This window comes from Sprattus sprattus (assembly GCF_963457725.1).
Source record: "Sprattus sprattus genome assembly, chromosome: 7".
NCBI lineage: Eukaryota > Metazoa > Chordata > Actinopteri > Clupeiformes > Clupeidae > Sprattus > Sprattus sprattus.
Window position 1 is genome coordinate 17,203,832 of NC_137926.1, and position 14,259 is coordinate 17,218,090.

Genomic DNA, 14,259 nt, shown 5'->3' on the forward strand with positions numbered 1-14,259 from the left:
CTACCACTCAAAATGTGGTGACGCATTGGGGAGTCAAACCTGGACCCACGCTTACACACTGATGACGCTTACCACTGCACCACCACACCACAAGATGACAGATTGAAAATGAGGCCACATTATTAGACACTTGATCTGTTTGACTGGTGAATAAAAAACTTGTCATCTCAAAGCATCAGCCTTCTGGTAAAGGTAATTTACGTATTACAAAAACACAGGGACATGAAGTGGTAAAAAATGTTTATTTTTCACAGTTCTCAATGTTCATTTCTCATGAAACAATAGGAAGAATAGGTTCAGTTTCAGATGCAGGAACTGATGTTTACGGGCAGTGGTCAATCCCTGCCGAGAAAGACAGAAGAAAAAGTGACAATGTTAAAAAATATAAAAGAATTTGAGATGGATAAGAATACAACCATAACCATTCATACCGACCCTGTTTCAAAACAAACTAAAATGTCATAAATGTACCACAGCTGTAGGGTAAATAATAACTAATGTCAAGAGCTATAGTAGTCTAAAGCAACACTGCAACAATTTGCCACTTTTTGAGGTATGCTGGTTTGAAGCAACTAGTTTTAGTATCGTCTTCAAATTCATTTTGCTGGTATATGGTCATTTGAAGGACAGATAAGCACATATGTTGTTCCCAATAGCTGTCCATGAAGTTCTGTGTTCTGGGCCGGAACACCCCATGATAATGAAAAAAAAAACTTGCACAGCACATTGCCAACTATGTCGGCAAAAGACACCAGTATGCATGATGGCAAGCGTTTATGCTAATGGCCTCCGTGAAGCTATAAGTACTATGAATATCATACTTCAGTGATATGAAACTGAATCAACATCTCTTCTGATGTCTTCCAACCATTACATCGGACATAAAATATAAATAATTGTGGTTATTGTGATCCTGAATGTTTTACAGTTTTCAAGGATAACTCCACATCTACATGGCTCAGTCAAGCCTGCTGTCCAGGTGTACGAGTATTGGTAAGAGGATGACATCTATTCGTCACATAGAGACAAGGTATAAGGAGATAGTTGAAGTCTAAGAAGTCTTGTTAAGGTTTGAGCTCTGTTGACTTAATACATTAGGGGTATATGACCAAAGAGCTCAATTTTACCTTGTTTTTGTATTAGCCATTCATTCAACAACATATTGATGAATTATAACAACAACAACAACAATGTGCTGATTACATATACAGTACCTCACATGTCACATGTTACCATTCACCTCATGTCAATGTTACATTCACATCACAGTAATATTGTGGTTTGTAATGGGAGTGATGTTTGTGTGATTGCCCGTACTTCTGTGTTGTGCTTGTTATGGGAAGTACTCCGGCAGTTTGTAGCGACAGATGTTCATGTCTGTAGGTTTGGTGGTAGTGTTCTTATTTCAATGTTTTGCGTTTTAACGTGTGTGTGTGTGTGTGTGTGTGTGTGGGGGGGGGGGGGGGGGGGGGTCTGAACAGGGGGCTTAACAGCACAATGTTTTTATGGCAGAAACCAGCACAAACTACTGTTACATTTCGCAATCTAATTATTTACAGCACAACGGGTGTATGTAAATACGTAGGGAATAATAAGGATGGTATTCACTTCCTGAAATTACCTCCACTGATACGTTTCTGACGGCTTGCCCCTAATATATTCGTCATTTGTCTCATGTTAAACAACTCTTACAAAAAAGTATTATGTTGTAATAAACTGTTCTACGTTACCTGAGTGAAGATGGCATCCAATGCAAATTGCATTCCTTGACCAGAGGTGGGTGGGGGTTTGGGGGTTGAGGGGGGTCACCTGAGGTGGTGGTCCTGCTGCTGCCAGATGCGGAAGAGGTCACCAAGGAAACGAGGGGTGCGCTCGCACACCCCCTTGATGAGTGAGAGGGAGAGGGCCATAAGCAGACGCTCCTGAGGGAGCTCATCCAGACCGCGGCTCTGCTGCAGAGCTCCGTGAACCTGCTCAACCGCCTTTGCCAGGTGCTTGCTCCATTGCTGCACAACACAATCAAACACAAACACACAGGTGAGTCACACTTCTTAAATACATAACTACTAAATATTCTGTATGTTCTTAAGCAGTTTGTGTCCATTTAAAACATACATTGCTCTACTTCCACACAGCTACGAAATGCATACATCTTCAAGGATTTACAGAATACAGATGACCCTACAGTGGTTCCTTTGGATTGGCATGAAACATACAAAGAAAACATGCATTCCAACATGTCATTTTGGTCTTTAGTGTGCAGCCTGTTAATTATTTCCTGCTTCCACTTTTAACAATGACAATGGTTTTTTTTTTTTTTAAGCTATGTTGCTGAGTTATGCTGTTATGGCACTTCCCCACCGATACTGATACATTGTATCTGGAGAACTTTAATCAGCAGTCGGTCACTGGTCAGAAATATTGCTCAGAAGTTGCCCCACGCATCATCACCTTTACATTCTACCGTCAGATCATATCAGAACTTTGTGTAATCTGGTCCCAGGAACATTCCTATACTAGAGCCTGATGAAAAAAATGTCCTGTAAATATCCAGTCTAATGAGACTAAAATGCAGACAGAAAAATGGGTCTCTCACCCCAAAACATACTTTGCCATGGAAGCACTCACCAGTGAGTTAGAGTTCTGCAGGGATCTTAAGAGGTTGTCTGTGGCACGGGTCATCACGCTGTTCTCCAACTGGTCTGCAATTTCTATTAACTCTAGGGCCACGACTCTCACCAGAGCAGGGTCAGGGATTGGAACCGCTACAGGAATAATGAATGGAAGAACTTCTCTCAGGCACACTCACAAACATCGTTGGCAAACTATCATACTGTATCAACGCCGACAGTTATCGCAGACGACCTCGTACAAGATTATGACCCTTTACCTGGTGGCGGTGCGTGCACGTTGGGATGGTGGTTTTGAAAAAGGTGCTGGAGGTGAACGGAAGGCGAGTGTCCGTCTGTTTGGAGTTCATCATCATCCCCACTGTACTCTTCTGTGTTAGGTGCCCCGCCGGTGAACGCTAACCCGACACTGTTGCAGTTGATATCTTGAACATGTTTCAGCTTTTTCTCCAAGTCTGACAGTTCACGTTCCAGTTCAACGTTTTGGCAACTTTTTTGTTGCAAGAACGTTAAGAAGACCTGGGATGTAATGTTACCGAAGGAAGTGTTTGCATCTCCGGTAACATCCATGCTGGTCCTATCCCGGTGGCAACTTTAAAATAAATGTATTTAATTAAGTTAACGTTACTTAATTAACGTAACACATTCCCATTCCTTATCTGACAGCACACAATGGCATACAAAGACACAACTAAAATATCGGATCAAAATAGCGTTCATTGAGACAGTGATTAGCATATTTGCTAGATAGCATAGTTGATCACTAGATGGCATAGCGATAGCTCACTTATCTATCCAAGACTAATCAGCACGGCAGATTTTTATGTTTTGTTGTGCTGCATTTCTTAGATTAAACATTACAGATATCCACAGATAAGAGATCCTGTTCAGACATAACGTTTGGCAGACAATTTAACTAAGCGCCAAGTTATTCAATCGAAGTTTAGCTCTAGCCATCTTACTATCCGGCTAACTTCAATTACATCTTTGACAACGTTCATCTAATATCTGCCCAAACCCGGTAATACCAGATCACGCCTACTATCATTTATCTTAAACTGCGAATTATCTGGAAATGTTAACTAAAAATAGCTTTTACGTGATCGTGTAACATCACGTCCCCATAACTTTTAACTTCCTTGTAATTTCCAAGGGAAACCGTTATCATTAATGCTACCGGAGACACTGCGTCTCTAAACATTGATACATCCGACCAATCGTAAAAGTAAAAGTAATTACAATGTAATTTAGAATTATGTTTATAATTGAATACATTTACCTATACCTGTTCGCTTACCAGTATTATCGGTGTCTCTTGTGTACCAAGTAGAATCCTACGTGTTCGCTGCAACAGCAACACGTTGTTGTGTTTCTCCCACTGTAAAACGTAGTGTCTAGTCGGTGTCTCGCCTCCCGTTTAAACCTAACCTATCACCGAACAGTTTGCGCCTGGGGGAAAATGACGTATGCAGTAAGGGTTTATCTTGCACATTTCAAAGTGTGGAGACCAAGATAATAACTAGTGCTCATTCAGTTAGCAAACAATTGTGCTGCTGCTGCTACTACTACTAGATATATAATATAAATACCACAGATACAATGTAGTCTACCCTGAATATTAAAATACGATTTACAGAGCAGAAATTCAACACGTTGACGCAGAAAACTTAAAATTAACATGGCAGAGAGGGCATGATTGAAATAGTTTCTCCAATATCCGTTTTAGCACATTCAACACGTCCATCACCCTGCAAATGTAAAGACTTCTAGACATTAAACAAAAATGGCAGGAACGTTTAGAAACCAGGTTCTTTTTCTTCTCCCTTTTCCTTCCAAATTCCACTAAAGTGGGTCTAAACACATTCACATTGAAACTGTAAAGACGAACTTTCTTTAAAAATTCATATTCATAGGCAATGTTATTGCAAACCAATGGAGCAGTGGATTGCTATCATTTACCTTACGATTGTTGCTGATCAAAGTAAAGTGCTTAAGTAAATACAAAAATACTCTCACTGTCACTGTCACACTGCACATCAGCAGAGCCCAAAATGCACTTAAATTGCTCCAGGCCACGTGCCGTGAGGGTGCATTTTGTAACAATGCTTCTCTGGTTTCCAGGGAAAATCCCCTTCGCGTTATCTCGCCTTCCTTCTTTTTGAGCCGGTCTGTTCCATTATCAGAACATGCCAGGATCAAACTGAACATAAGAAAAGGATTTGTCAGGAATCCCTGATAAAACTAAAATTTATTTACAGTTTATTTACATGGTTAAAAAGCATTACAGTAAAACTGGCAAAAGCTACAGGTCACAAAACAGTTTGCAAGACTTCTTAATGGACAATTGCTAATGTCAAGGTTACGTGAAATGAAAATGCACACAATATATTAAAAAAAAAACAGCAGCACATGTAAACACAGAACTCAAAAATCCACTCAGTGACTAAAAAAAAACCACAACACACAGTGTTACACAATGCATACACAATACATTACTGCATCAGTAACATGCTACAAGTCCATATTTCCAAACCATTTTCAACTCCCTGTGCAATCTTGCGACCATATGCTACTCTGTACTCACACAGAGGTGTTGTGACCCACAAAGGCAGCTGTCTTTTCAGAAGAGCAAATGATTAAGAGCTCTGTAATTTGAAAACTAAATGTCCAACTATGCCAAGAAAGTGGGACTCAGCGGCCCAGTCCACCAAAGCTCACAGACTTTGCAGCATTCCGACCCACCAGCCTTCGGGCTGTTTTGGGTAGGGAGCCTATCTGGCCACAGTGGTTCCCTGTCGTAGCAGTCTGCCGGGGAGACAATGCTGCCAACCGGGCCTCCTTCAGCTCCCTGTGGGAACAGACGAAGAAATTCAACAGGAGGGCAAATTGTTTGCTTAGTCAACTTAGTTAAATCCTAGACCACAAAACAAAGCCCTTTTTTTTTAAAAAAAAGATCAAGACAAAATATGGATAAAATAAATGATAAAATGAATGTGATCAGACTCCACAAGGGCTCACTGTCCCTTAATAGTTTAGTGGCTGACATGCAGTCTTCATGGACATGCTTTATACAGCATAATTAAACGGCTTCATTTCACACATATATTTGATATCATGTCTTTTCCCGCACACGCATCAGTTTCTTTCTGCCCATACCAAACTTGCATGGGTCCTGCTGTACTCCCGCATGGGTGCAGGCCTATACCACAGCCTGACTTCCTAATTTAAAGTATTTCATGAACAATAATGTCAATACCTCCCCCTTCTGGACATTGAGTGAAGAACATGATGAAACTCATTTGGCATAGTTCAGGTATTGAAAGATGCCATTTTGAAAAGATTATAATTATATTTCTATTGTGGTGTACCTACATACACACTTGTGCTGCACTTAAGTTAAAACTAAACAAACAATATTGTGCTTCTTGATGTTCAATGCAACTTGAGCTGTTCCACTGTCAAGTTCAATGCTAACCATAACCCTTGAACTTTGCCCTCTCCCCGTTGCTGACCTTTCTAGCATGGCAGTCCTGAACTTCTCCACGTTCAGCTCCTTGCGCAGCTCTGCGGCCATCTTGCCAGCTCTCTCCCTCCTCAGCAAAGGGTGTCTGCACAGCGCAGATGCAGATGGACGCAACGCAGGGTCGGGATCCAGCAGGCCCTAGTGCACGAACCACAAATAAGAGAATTTGAAATAAATAAATAAATATTTCACACAGAGAAACTTGCAATCATGAAGCGATTAAGAGGAAAAACAAAAGCAAACAAACACAACAACAACAACAAAAAACACACAAACACAACTTTCAGGCATCCCTATTCATCCAAACGGCAACTGCAGTTGGGTTTAGTTTATCTTATCACAACTGAGATTTCTGAATGAGGGAGCACCAATTTGAGGTATCCCTATTTTGGCTACCTGAAGGAGACTGGTGAAGGCAGCGGAGAGCTTCTGGGGTAAGACAGGCAGGCGAGCCTGGCGCAGGCGGTGCCACTCGTCTCCATTCTGGGGCAGCGCTGGCACGCCGGCAGCCAGCAGTGCCGTCAGACCCAGAGCAAAGATATCTGCCTTGGGCAGCTGGTGGTAGTCCTGCAGGCAGAGTGAGCGTGGCAGGCTAGAGTTCAGAACTACAGCAGAGGCAACCCAGGCAGCATGTGGCAAGATTCATTTTGATAAGCTCAAGGCTCTCCTTAGAACCCGCTCCAACCAAAGCAAACTACTGGTTGTAGACTTTATTGAAAGATCTAAGTAGCCTTTTTGAGGGTTTTTCTGTTGAAATAAACTAAAAACGTTGTTTAAGGGCTTGTGTTTAACATTGGAATTGTGTCCTCTTATATTATGTGTTTCCTCTTTACTATGAAATAACAATAGCTATAGTGAAGTTGCAGAATGGCAATGCGATGCATTGGTTTCTGTTAAAGAGAAACAAGAACTGAAAAAAACTATAGTTTTAAAGATCACTCTAGTTCATAAGAATGACATCCACATGGCACACTAGAACACAGTTGGCATCGTTGGCAGTGTCGATGGCCCCTAAAAGGTGAAATCCGCAATCTTAAGCCCATACACTTTTTTGATTCAATTGCTCTCGATGTCCTAGTCAAGCTGTCCAATTTAATGTTTTTACACAGACCTGGCTCTGTAAATGGGAATTGGAGACCAAGTCATAAACAATCCAAGCCAATCAACAAGGTGCTTCAGGAGCACCTTTAAGGCCTGAAAGTAACTGCTACTGAACAGCAACTGAATCAATCTTGAGTCAGCAGCTGTTTGTGATGCAGTACAGGCAGCTATGTGCTAAATCCTTGCCAACATTCGATGCCTTACCTCATGCAAAACCTCATTAGCCAGGAAGCGGCTGTCTCCCTCTTCCACCTGGGGGTTGGAGACGGAGGTCACATGGCCCAGGTCACCTGAGGAACACAAAAACCAGGTAAGAGGACATCACGTTAAAGTCCATTTAGTTAAAAACCCATAACAACATTGGTTTGCTCATCCGTCTATATGGGGCCTGAATTGCTAGCCAAATCCAAAGGCCTGATATCTGGTACGTGAAATAAAACAGCACTGTACCAATCTTATAAACTACGCCTGATGAAGGGTACACATCCTCTTCTTCCTCGCTGTCCCCCTCTCCTCCTGCACTAGAGCCAGGCCGCAGACAGACAAAGATGTTGCCTAAAAACATAAAATACTTCCTTAAATAACTACTAACAAAACACTTATGAAGTTACATTACCTTCAGGGTATACTGTAGTCCTTATATTTAAAAGGTAGCCAATTCAAATAAATGGTTAAAATGGACATCAGCCTCTACAAAAAAGGCAGAGTCAAAACAAGGAGAGCAGTGGGAAGAAGGGACATTGAAAGATGGAAGAAAAGGCCTAGGTACAGAGACCTTAAGGATAACGGAGACAAAGACAGAAAAACAGAAGAACAGAATGTGACTGACTTACTCGGTTTAATGTCCAGGTGCACTAGGCCTAAGCTGTGGATGTACTTCAGACCCATGGACACCTGCAGCAGCAGATCCTTCAGCTCCAGCTCCTTTAAGAACTCCCCCTGCTGTTCCTTTTCTGTAATGACATCCAGGAGACTCCCACCTGTGTGGCAACACACGAAACAGAATACAGCAACTGACATACCGGTACTTGACATTACATAATCACATTTTCATAAACAGAATTATACAATACAACTGTGAAGGGTCACTGACCCATACCACTTCACCAAGAGATTCCCTAATCCATGATCACAGTCTACTATAAGTAGGTTAAATTGTTTAATTACAAAATGACAGGTAAATTGCATCAATATAAATAAAAACAGTTTAAAGGGAAACTCTCGATTCCTCTGTATAGCCGTTTTGTGAATGCTGGTTTTAGCGTTCTAACTCAATGCTGGAGCGATTTCTATTGTTTTTGTCCCTAGTAAAAATCTGGACCCAAAAAAAGGACCCAGGCAGTAAAATCCCAACGTTTCCCCTTTAATAAGTATAAAAGAAGCCTCTATGGTATATGTGACATGAGCATACCATCACAATATTCATTCTGAATTATCATGTGGTCATCCTCTGCCCAGGCGGAGTAATAGCGCACAACATGGGGATGCTGGCCCAACACAGCATGGGCATACACCTCCTTCAGAGCCAGCTGCCTACACAAGACACAAAGAAAGCAAAGTGGGTTGTTTACAACCACCAGATCCTTTTACCGCCACAACTACCATCTTCTTTTAAGGTAAACACCACATGCCCTTTCACACAGTCAGCAAAGATGCATTTCTCCACTTTATTTTATAAAGCAAAAACATAGGGAAGACTAAATGGTAGAATAGATTAGCATTTACTAAAGGTAAGCGTAGTTAGCATGTATTAAAGAATATTCATGACTGCATGACGTACTGCCAAAGGAATATTTGCTATGACACTATGCAAATGGTGTGGTTTCATCAATGACATCAGTTATACAAGTTCTGTAACATGCTTAGCTGCACAGACTGTGTGCGTGACTCACTCTTTGGCTGAGCCTGCGACTGGGTGGCGGGAGCGTTTGATTGCGTAGAGACAGCCGTCCAGCCTCTTCACGCACTTGTACACAGCGCCAAACTCCCCCACGCCCAGCCTACCCAGCTCCAGGAACTCGCTCTCATAACGAGACAGCATGAGGGCTGGAACAGCAGGCCTCTGACAATACAGGACATGACAGGTAGACAGAAGAGGGGAGGGGAGAGATGAGAAACATAATGAAGTGGAAACAAAATGGAAAAAGAGAGAAGACGATTATTTTGCATAGCACAAACAGTGGATAGAGGACTGCCGACAAAGACTAAAGTGCTGAAAAAAATGATAAAAGGTGTGCCAATGAAAACTGATAGATTTACAAGTTAGACAGATCCTACCATTAGACCTCTACATATAAACCGAAATCCTGTTTCCTATTCAAATAACATATTTAAAATCAAACTATGAAATGTAAACCATACCTTCGGAGGCAGATAATACTCTTCATCAGATGAGGTCTGGGCATCTGTCGATCTAGAGGTTAAAAACAATACAGTAAGACGACGCGTTTTACCAAGGAATGGGGAAAAAAACTATTATTCTCCAGTTCCGCCTCATTCCCCACATACCTGTGGCAATCATCATCATCGTCACTCCTGCAGCTCTTCCTCTTGCAGTTCTCACTGGTCCTGCGGACAGTCTCGGGGGTGAAGGGGTTGACGTTGACCGAGGGGAAGCGCCTGAGCCTCTCACAGGAGGAGGAGAAGAGCAGGCTCCTCTGACTGCGGGGAGGCCTGCTGCAGGAGTTTGGCTGGGCAGATTTAGAGAGCAGACTCTAGGAGAGGAGATGCCCCAGCCATACTATTAGATTAACTCTGTAGAACTGTCTACAATATTAGGGTATGGAGTTTTAAAAATCTGAAGTGGAATTGAGTGGTTAGCTTTATTCTGCACTTATGTGGGAATGTAAGTCCCTTCAATTGACTAGGCTAATATAGCTTGAACACTATGCAGTTTGTCATCACAATAGACTTTAAATGAATCGGTTTGAAGTCTTACAGTTGCCCGAATTTTGTTTATGGGTTACCAAACCTAAAAGGTCCTTAGATTTTTGATACGTTTGGCATATAGTTTGTTTCTAATGGAGGGTTCTTCACAGCTGAAACTCACAAAAACCATCAACAATTATTGGAGAGAATTTTTTAAAGAGAAAATCAAGAGTGGACAGCATTTGGCCTAAACCTTATTTCATTCTCAAAACTGTAGTTTTAGCTAGATAAATTGTTCTGTTGCTTATTATGTCGTTTTAGATAAACATTTTACAGGCTAGTGGTCAGCCCCTGACTGGCGCGTTTTACTAATAGGGATTTAAAGTAAAATCAATAGTGGCGATAGGACCAAGCCCATCAACTGATGCCAAGAAAGAGTATTGCACCTACCCAGCTACTGATGTAGAAACACTCGCACTCAATGTAGCAATGCTTCTGTTTTTGGGACTTTATGTCAAGGAGTGTGCATCTAACTGCATATTTGTATAAAACGTATGGATGTGCATTTAACAGCATATCTGTATATAATCATATGGATGTGCATCTAACTGTATATTTGTATATGAACATATGGATGTGCCAGCTTCACCTTAGGTGTGCTGGGCGACTCGCACAGCCTCAGCTTGTTCCAGGCGTCGTAAGGAATGGGCGAGCTGGGGAAGGAGGGGGACGCAGTGATGCTGCTCCTCCGGTGCCGCTGGACCCTGGGGGTGCGGCAGACCGAGGATGGGCTTTGGATGGGACTCCTGAAGGTGAGGCTTCTCCGGAGTTGGCCGCGGGAGGGGCCCCCCCAGTCCTCTGACGAGCTATCGCCGCTGTCCTCCTCCCCACAGCTGGAGAAGCAGATGGGCTGCACCAAACGCTCACTTGAACGAGCCATGCCTGCTCCAGGTGATCTTCTAGATTCAAAGTCATCAAAAAACAAATGCTATATTGAAATACAACCAATGGTGTACTACTCAAATATTTTAGAATGGATTGTGTTGATCTGCAGCTCTATGACATTCTATTTGTAACTTTTCATTAATTCATATTTTGATGATTCACTGATACAGAGGAAGTGCTGGATACATTTCAAGAAAGTTGTCTAGACAAAAGATGCAAGTCCTAAGCAATCATTTTTACAGGGTAGCAAGATAATGACCATGGGCAGGGGAATCATGCATTGTAAATGCAGGCTAGGGAAGGCCAAACATTTTCACCCCACCCAAAAAGATGAACAGGCGACAAGACCATGTCATGGTGGCTGTGGTCTAGATGGTGTAGCTTCAGCCTAACAGTCTACTTATAACTAACTGCTATTAATCGACCACATAGGCCTCGAAATACCCTCCCCGGGTTTTTTTTTTTTTTAGAGAAGGCAACCCTACAGCTCCTAACGAGCTTGCGTATTTTGTTTCGAACAAACAAATAACAAGCATCAGCTGTTTATTAACGTTATTACCCATAAAACACAACTTTTAAATATTTCTGTGGGAAATTGTACTATAATACTCGAAATATGAAGAGACCGCTGAGCTTTCACACCATACTCACATAATGGAGAGTCACACCTGCTTCCCAATTTCGCGCCAGGTATGTTAATGAGAAGGAAGAGATGTTGTCACAGACCACATACGTCACCTGTCTCGCGTTTAAAAAAATATTTTATTGAATAGCGTTCTAATATTCTATTGGTCGTTATGATTTGCACATGGTTTTATGGGCCTGTGTGAAATTAAAATAAAAAGTAAAAGAGTATGCTGAGAATGTACAATTGCCAAAAAGATACAAGGTATCTTGCAATGTGAACATTCTATTTTGTAATGCTCTGGATACCAATAATAAAAAATAAAAAAAATAGAAAAAGAGTAAATAAAAGGCCAAATCTGAAATATTGGACTATCGTCCTACTTTTTCTTTTAAGTCATTGGTCTAAATATAGCAGACCTCATGCTTTTACCCTTTGAGTCTTATATAGAATGTTTCTGTTTAGGACCATCTATTGTGACTGCAACATTGTATTCAGCTTATGCCTTTCGGTGGAATTTGTTTCACGTCTTTACACCAGTATGTAGCCATTTAGGTAACATAAGCCTGTGTTGGGCAGGGAAACTCAAATATTGAAGAATTATGAGCTGTTGAGCCAGGAAAAACACGTGAGCGGAAGTGTGTGACGTGATCAAAACACTGTGTTGAAGCAGTGGGTGACAGCAAGTCCCCGTCTGTGGTATGACTAAATTGCAACTGAATGGTCAGGTTACCGCATTTCATTTAACCACAGCCGCTACCCATGTTTGCATGCGTTAGTTATACATCGAACGAAGCCTAGCGTGTTTCCGTCTTGAAGGAAATTGTATCCGAGCATCATGGTGGAGCAGTCGGATCGCGCTCCGCTCCTGGACTGGGAGGAGGTTCCCCCGCCCGAACCGGCTCCGACAGTTCCGTCTCCAGTGGAGGAAAACAATTTGCGTTCCAGTCCGTCTAATTGCCGGCCCGCGGACAACACCGCTCCCGGGGCTGGGTGGACTCCCAGTCCCGGGGCTCCCACGGGTGTAGCAGCTGTTACTAGCAGGGACTCGAGCTCGCCATTCAAGCAAAGTGGATTAGGAGGCGTTGTTGAGAGCACCGATGAACTGGACAGTACGTTCCCAGGACTGTGTGTGAAAGACCATACAGTGACCGGATGGGAGGAAAAGGATCAAATTGTCTCCGTGTTTGTAGTCACGTTTGACACCAGATCAGGTGGGACTGATGGTAAACAGCTCAACAAACGTGGCAGTAGCGGGCCTCCAGGTTGTACGTGTGAGAGCAATAGTCTCCTATAGCATGTTGCTACACCATTAGCTGTAGTTCTCTGGCCTCTCCGTTCTTATCTTAACAGTAGTTAAACATTTAATCACGCTATTCAAGTAAGATACTTAAAAAAATAAACTAGACAAACTGAGAACAGACGCATCGGTATTATTATGTAGCCTAGCGTTTAGTGAGAAGGGACTTAACCAGGATGTGTGTGGGATGGGCTAGGCGATGTATATCAGTCATCAATTCTAAATTGTGGGTGGCTTTATTATGGAACGTTATTTAACTTTCGGACACCTGCACAGTGCACACCTGTTAAATGCGTGCTGGTAATTTAAAATGAGTGGAACCGTTTCTTGAATGATTGGCCGTCACTTAGTTTTAATAAGGTCTGTGATGCATCTGTCTTCACTGGTGTGGAAGTGATGAAAAGCATTATGCCACACTGACCTTGTTGACTGTAGAGCATGTTATGAACCACAATGACTCACTTTAACTTCGTACTTCCTTTCACACTGAGTCATAATGTTGAAGTAGAATGAAAGTATGACAGGCTACCAGTCTTACTCCCTGCGGTCATCTCCCTGAAAGCTACCCGATAAGCATTGCTCTGATTTCTCACCAAAGCATCAGAACCAAATGGCAGAATTTTAGCCCGGGAGAAATGGAACTTTAGGTTTGGGTTTAGTTGAGGCTGTGTGTGGTTTTTATGGTACCTGAAGGCACATTTCAGGTTGTTTGTTTTCTTTAGGGTCAATCAAGGAATCTGAAAGAGGCATCATGGTCCTCATTGCCTCTGAGTATTTGCCTGTTAGTGAAATGTAGCCTATTAGATGCTCTTTACTGTGAGCTCATCCAGAAGTGTGAAGATCAGATTGAAGTTACTGCCCTGAATCCAGAATGCTGATTCACTCTACTTCTAACTTCCTTAGTGTCTGTGGTTTAGGACTATTTTGTAATAAGGGAGGCTTGCTGAAACCTGACGCAGGAAGAATATCAAGGGTCTTCATCACAAAAAGGTTCCAATGGTGGTTTGTTGTAAGCCTCTCTCAGTAGGAGTTTTGGCCAAGGTCTTTTAAGACTTGTAATGAAAAAGGTTATTCTATAATGTAAGTTAACTTTTTTGTAACATGCCGAGTACATTGAGTACCTAGTACATTGATGAACATGCCGAGTACATTGACGGACAGTCATCGATCCTAATCTTGATAGAGACTGAGCAAGCTATTCAATTCCTTGACTAAAATTGGACAAGTTTGTTTCTTACAATGCATAAAGGCGAAGGAATTTCAGGAG

General features: G+C 42.1%; 3 protein-coding genes across 3 annotated transcripts in view; 1 reads left to right on the forward strand and 2 right to left on the reverse strand.

The window, feature by feature from the left end:
• Positions 1-223: 223 nt before the first annotated feature.
• bida (BH3 interacting domain death agonist) lies at positions 224-4,007 on the reverse strand. Its single transcript, XM_080842146.1, has 5 exons — positions 3,928-4,007; positions 2,891-3,222; positions 2,629-2,765; positions 1,731-2,006; positions 224-342 (listed from the first exon to the last, which is right to left on the reverse strand). The coding sequence occupies exons 2-4, from the start codon at positions 3,198-3,200 to the stop codon at positions 1,806-1,808; spliced, it is 648 nt and encodes a 215-aa protein (XP_080698272.1). The 5' UTR covers positions 3,201-3,222; positions 3,928-4,007; the 3' UTR covers positions 224-342; positions 1,731-1,805.
• A 1,314-nt stretch (positions 4,008-5,321) lies between these two features.
• Positions 5,322-11,062, reverse strand: wee2 (WEE2 oocyte meiosis inhibiting kinase; the record flags this gene model as incomplete). Its single annotated transcript, XM_080842530.1, has 11 exons — positions 5,322-5,478; positions 6,143-6,291; positions 6,550-6,720; positions 7,459-7,544; positions 7,705-7,809; positions 8,088-8,234; positions 8,666-8,787; positions 9,147-9,316; positions 9,616-9,667; positions 9,763-9,968; positions 10,772-11,062. The coding sequence occupies 11 exons, from the start codon at positions 11,060-11,062 to the stop codon at positions 5,322-5,324; spliced, it is 1,656 nt and encodes a 551-aa protein (XP_080698656.1).
• Positions 11,063-12,380: 1,318 nt separating this feature from the next.
• dennd11 (DENN domain containing 11) overlaps positions 12,381-14,259 on the forward strand; it is a 10,142-nt gene continuing 8,263 nt past the window's right edge. The window contains exon 1 of the mRNA XM_080842244.1: positions 12,381-12,906. Coding sequence (XP_080698370.1) covers positions 12,531-12,906 — 376 coding nt within the window. The 5' untranslated portion in view covers positions 12,381-12,530. The remainder of the gene's footprint in view (positions 12,907-14,259) is intronic.

What these genes read in the sequence shown, in the direction of transcription:
- bida (XM_080842146.1), bottom strand. Translation starts at nt 3,200, where the DNA reads ATGGATGTTACCGGAGATGCAAACACTTCCTTCGGTAACATTACATCC. An exon ending in CGTGCACGCACCGCCACCAG is followed by an intron (nt 2,766 to 2,890) that starts GTAAAGGGTCAT and finishes TTATTCCTGTAG; the next exon opens with CGGTTCCAATCCCTGACCCT. An exon ending in TGCAGAACTCTAACTCACTG is followed by an intron (nt 2,007 to 2,628) that starts GTGAGTGCTTCC and finishes TGTGTTGTGCAG; the next exon opens with CAATGGAGCAAGCACCTGGC.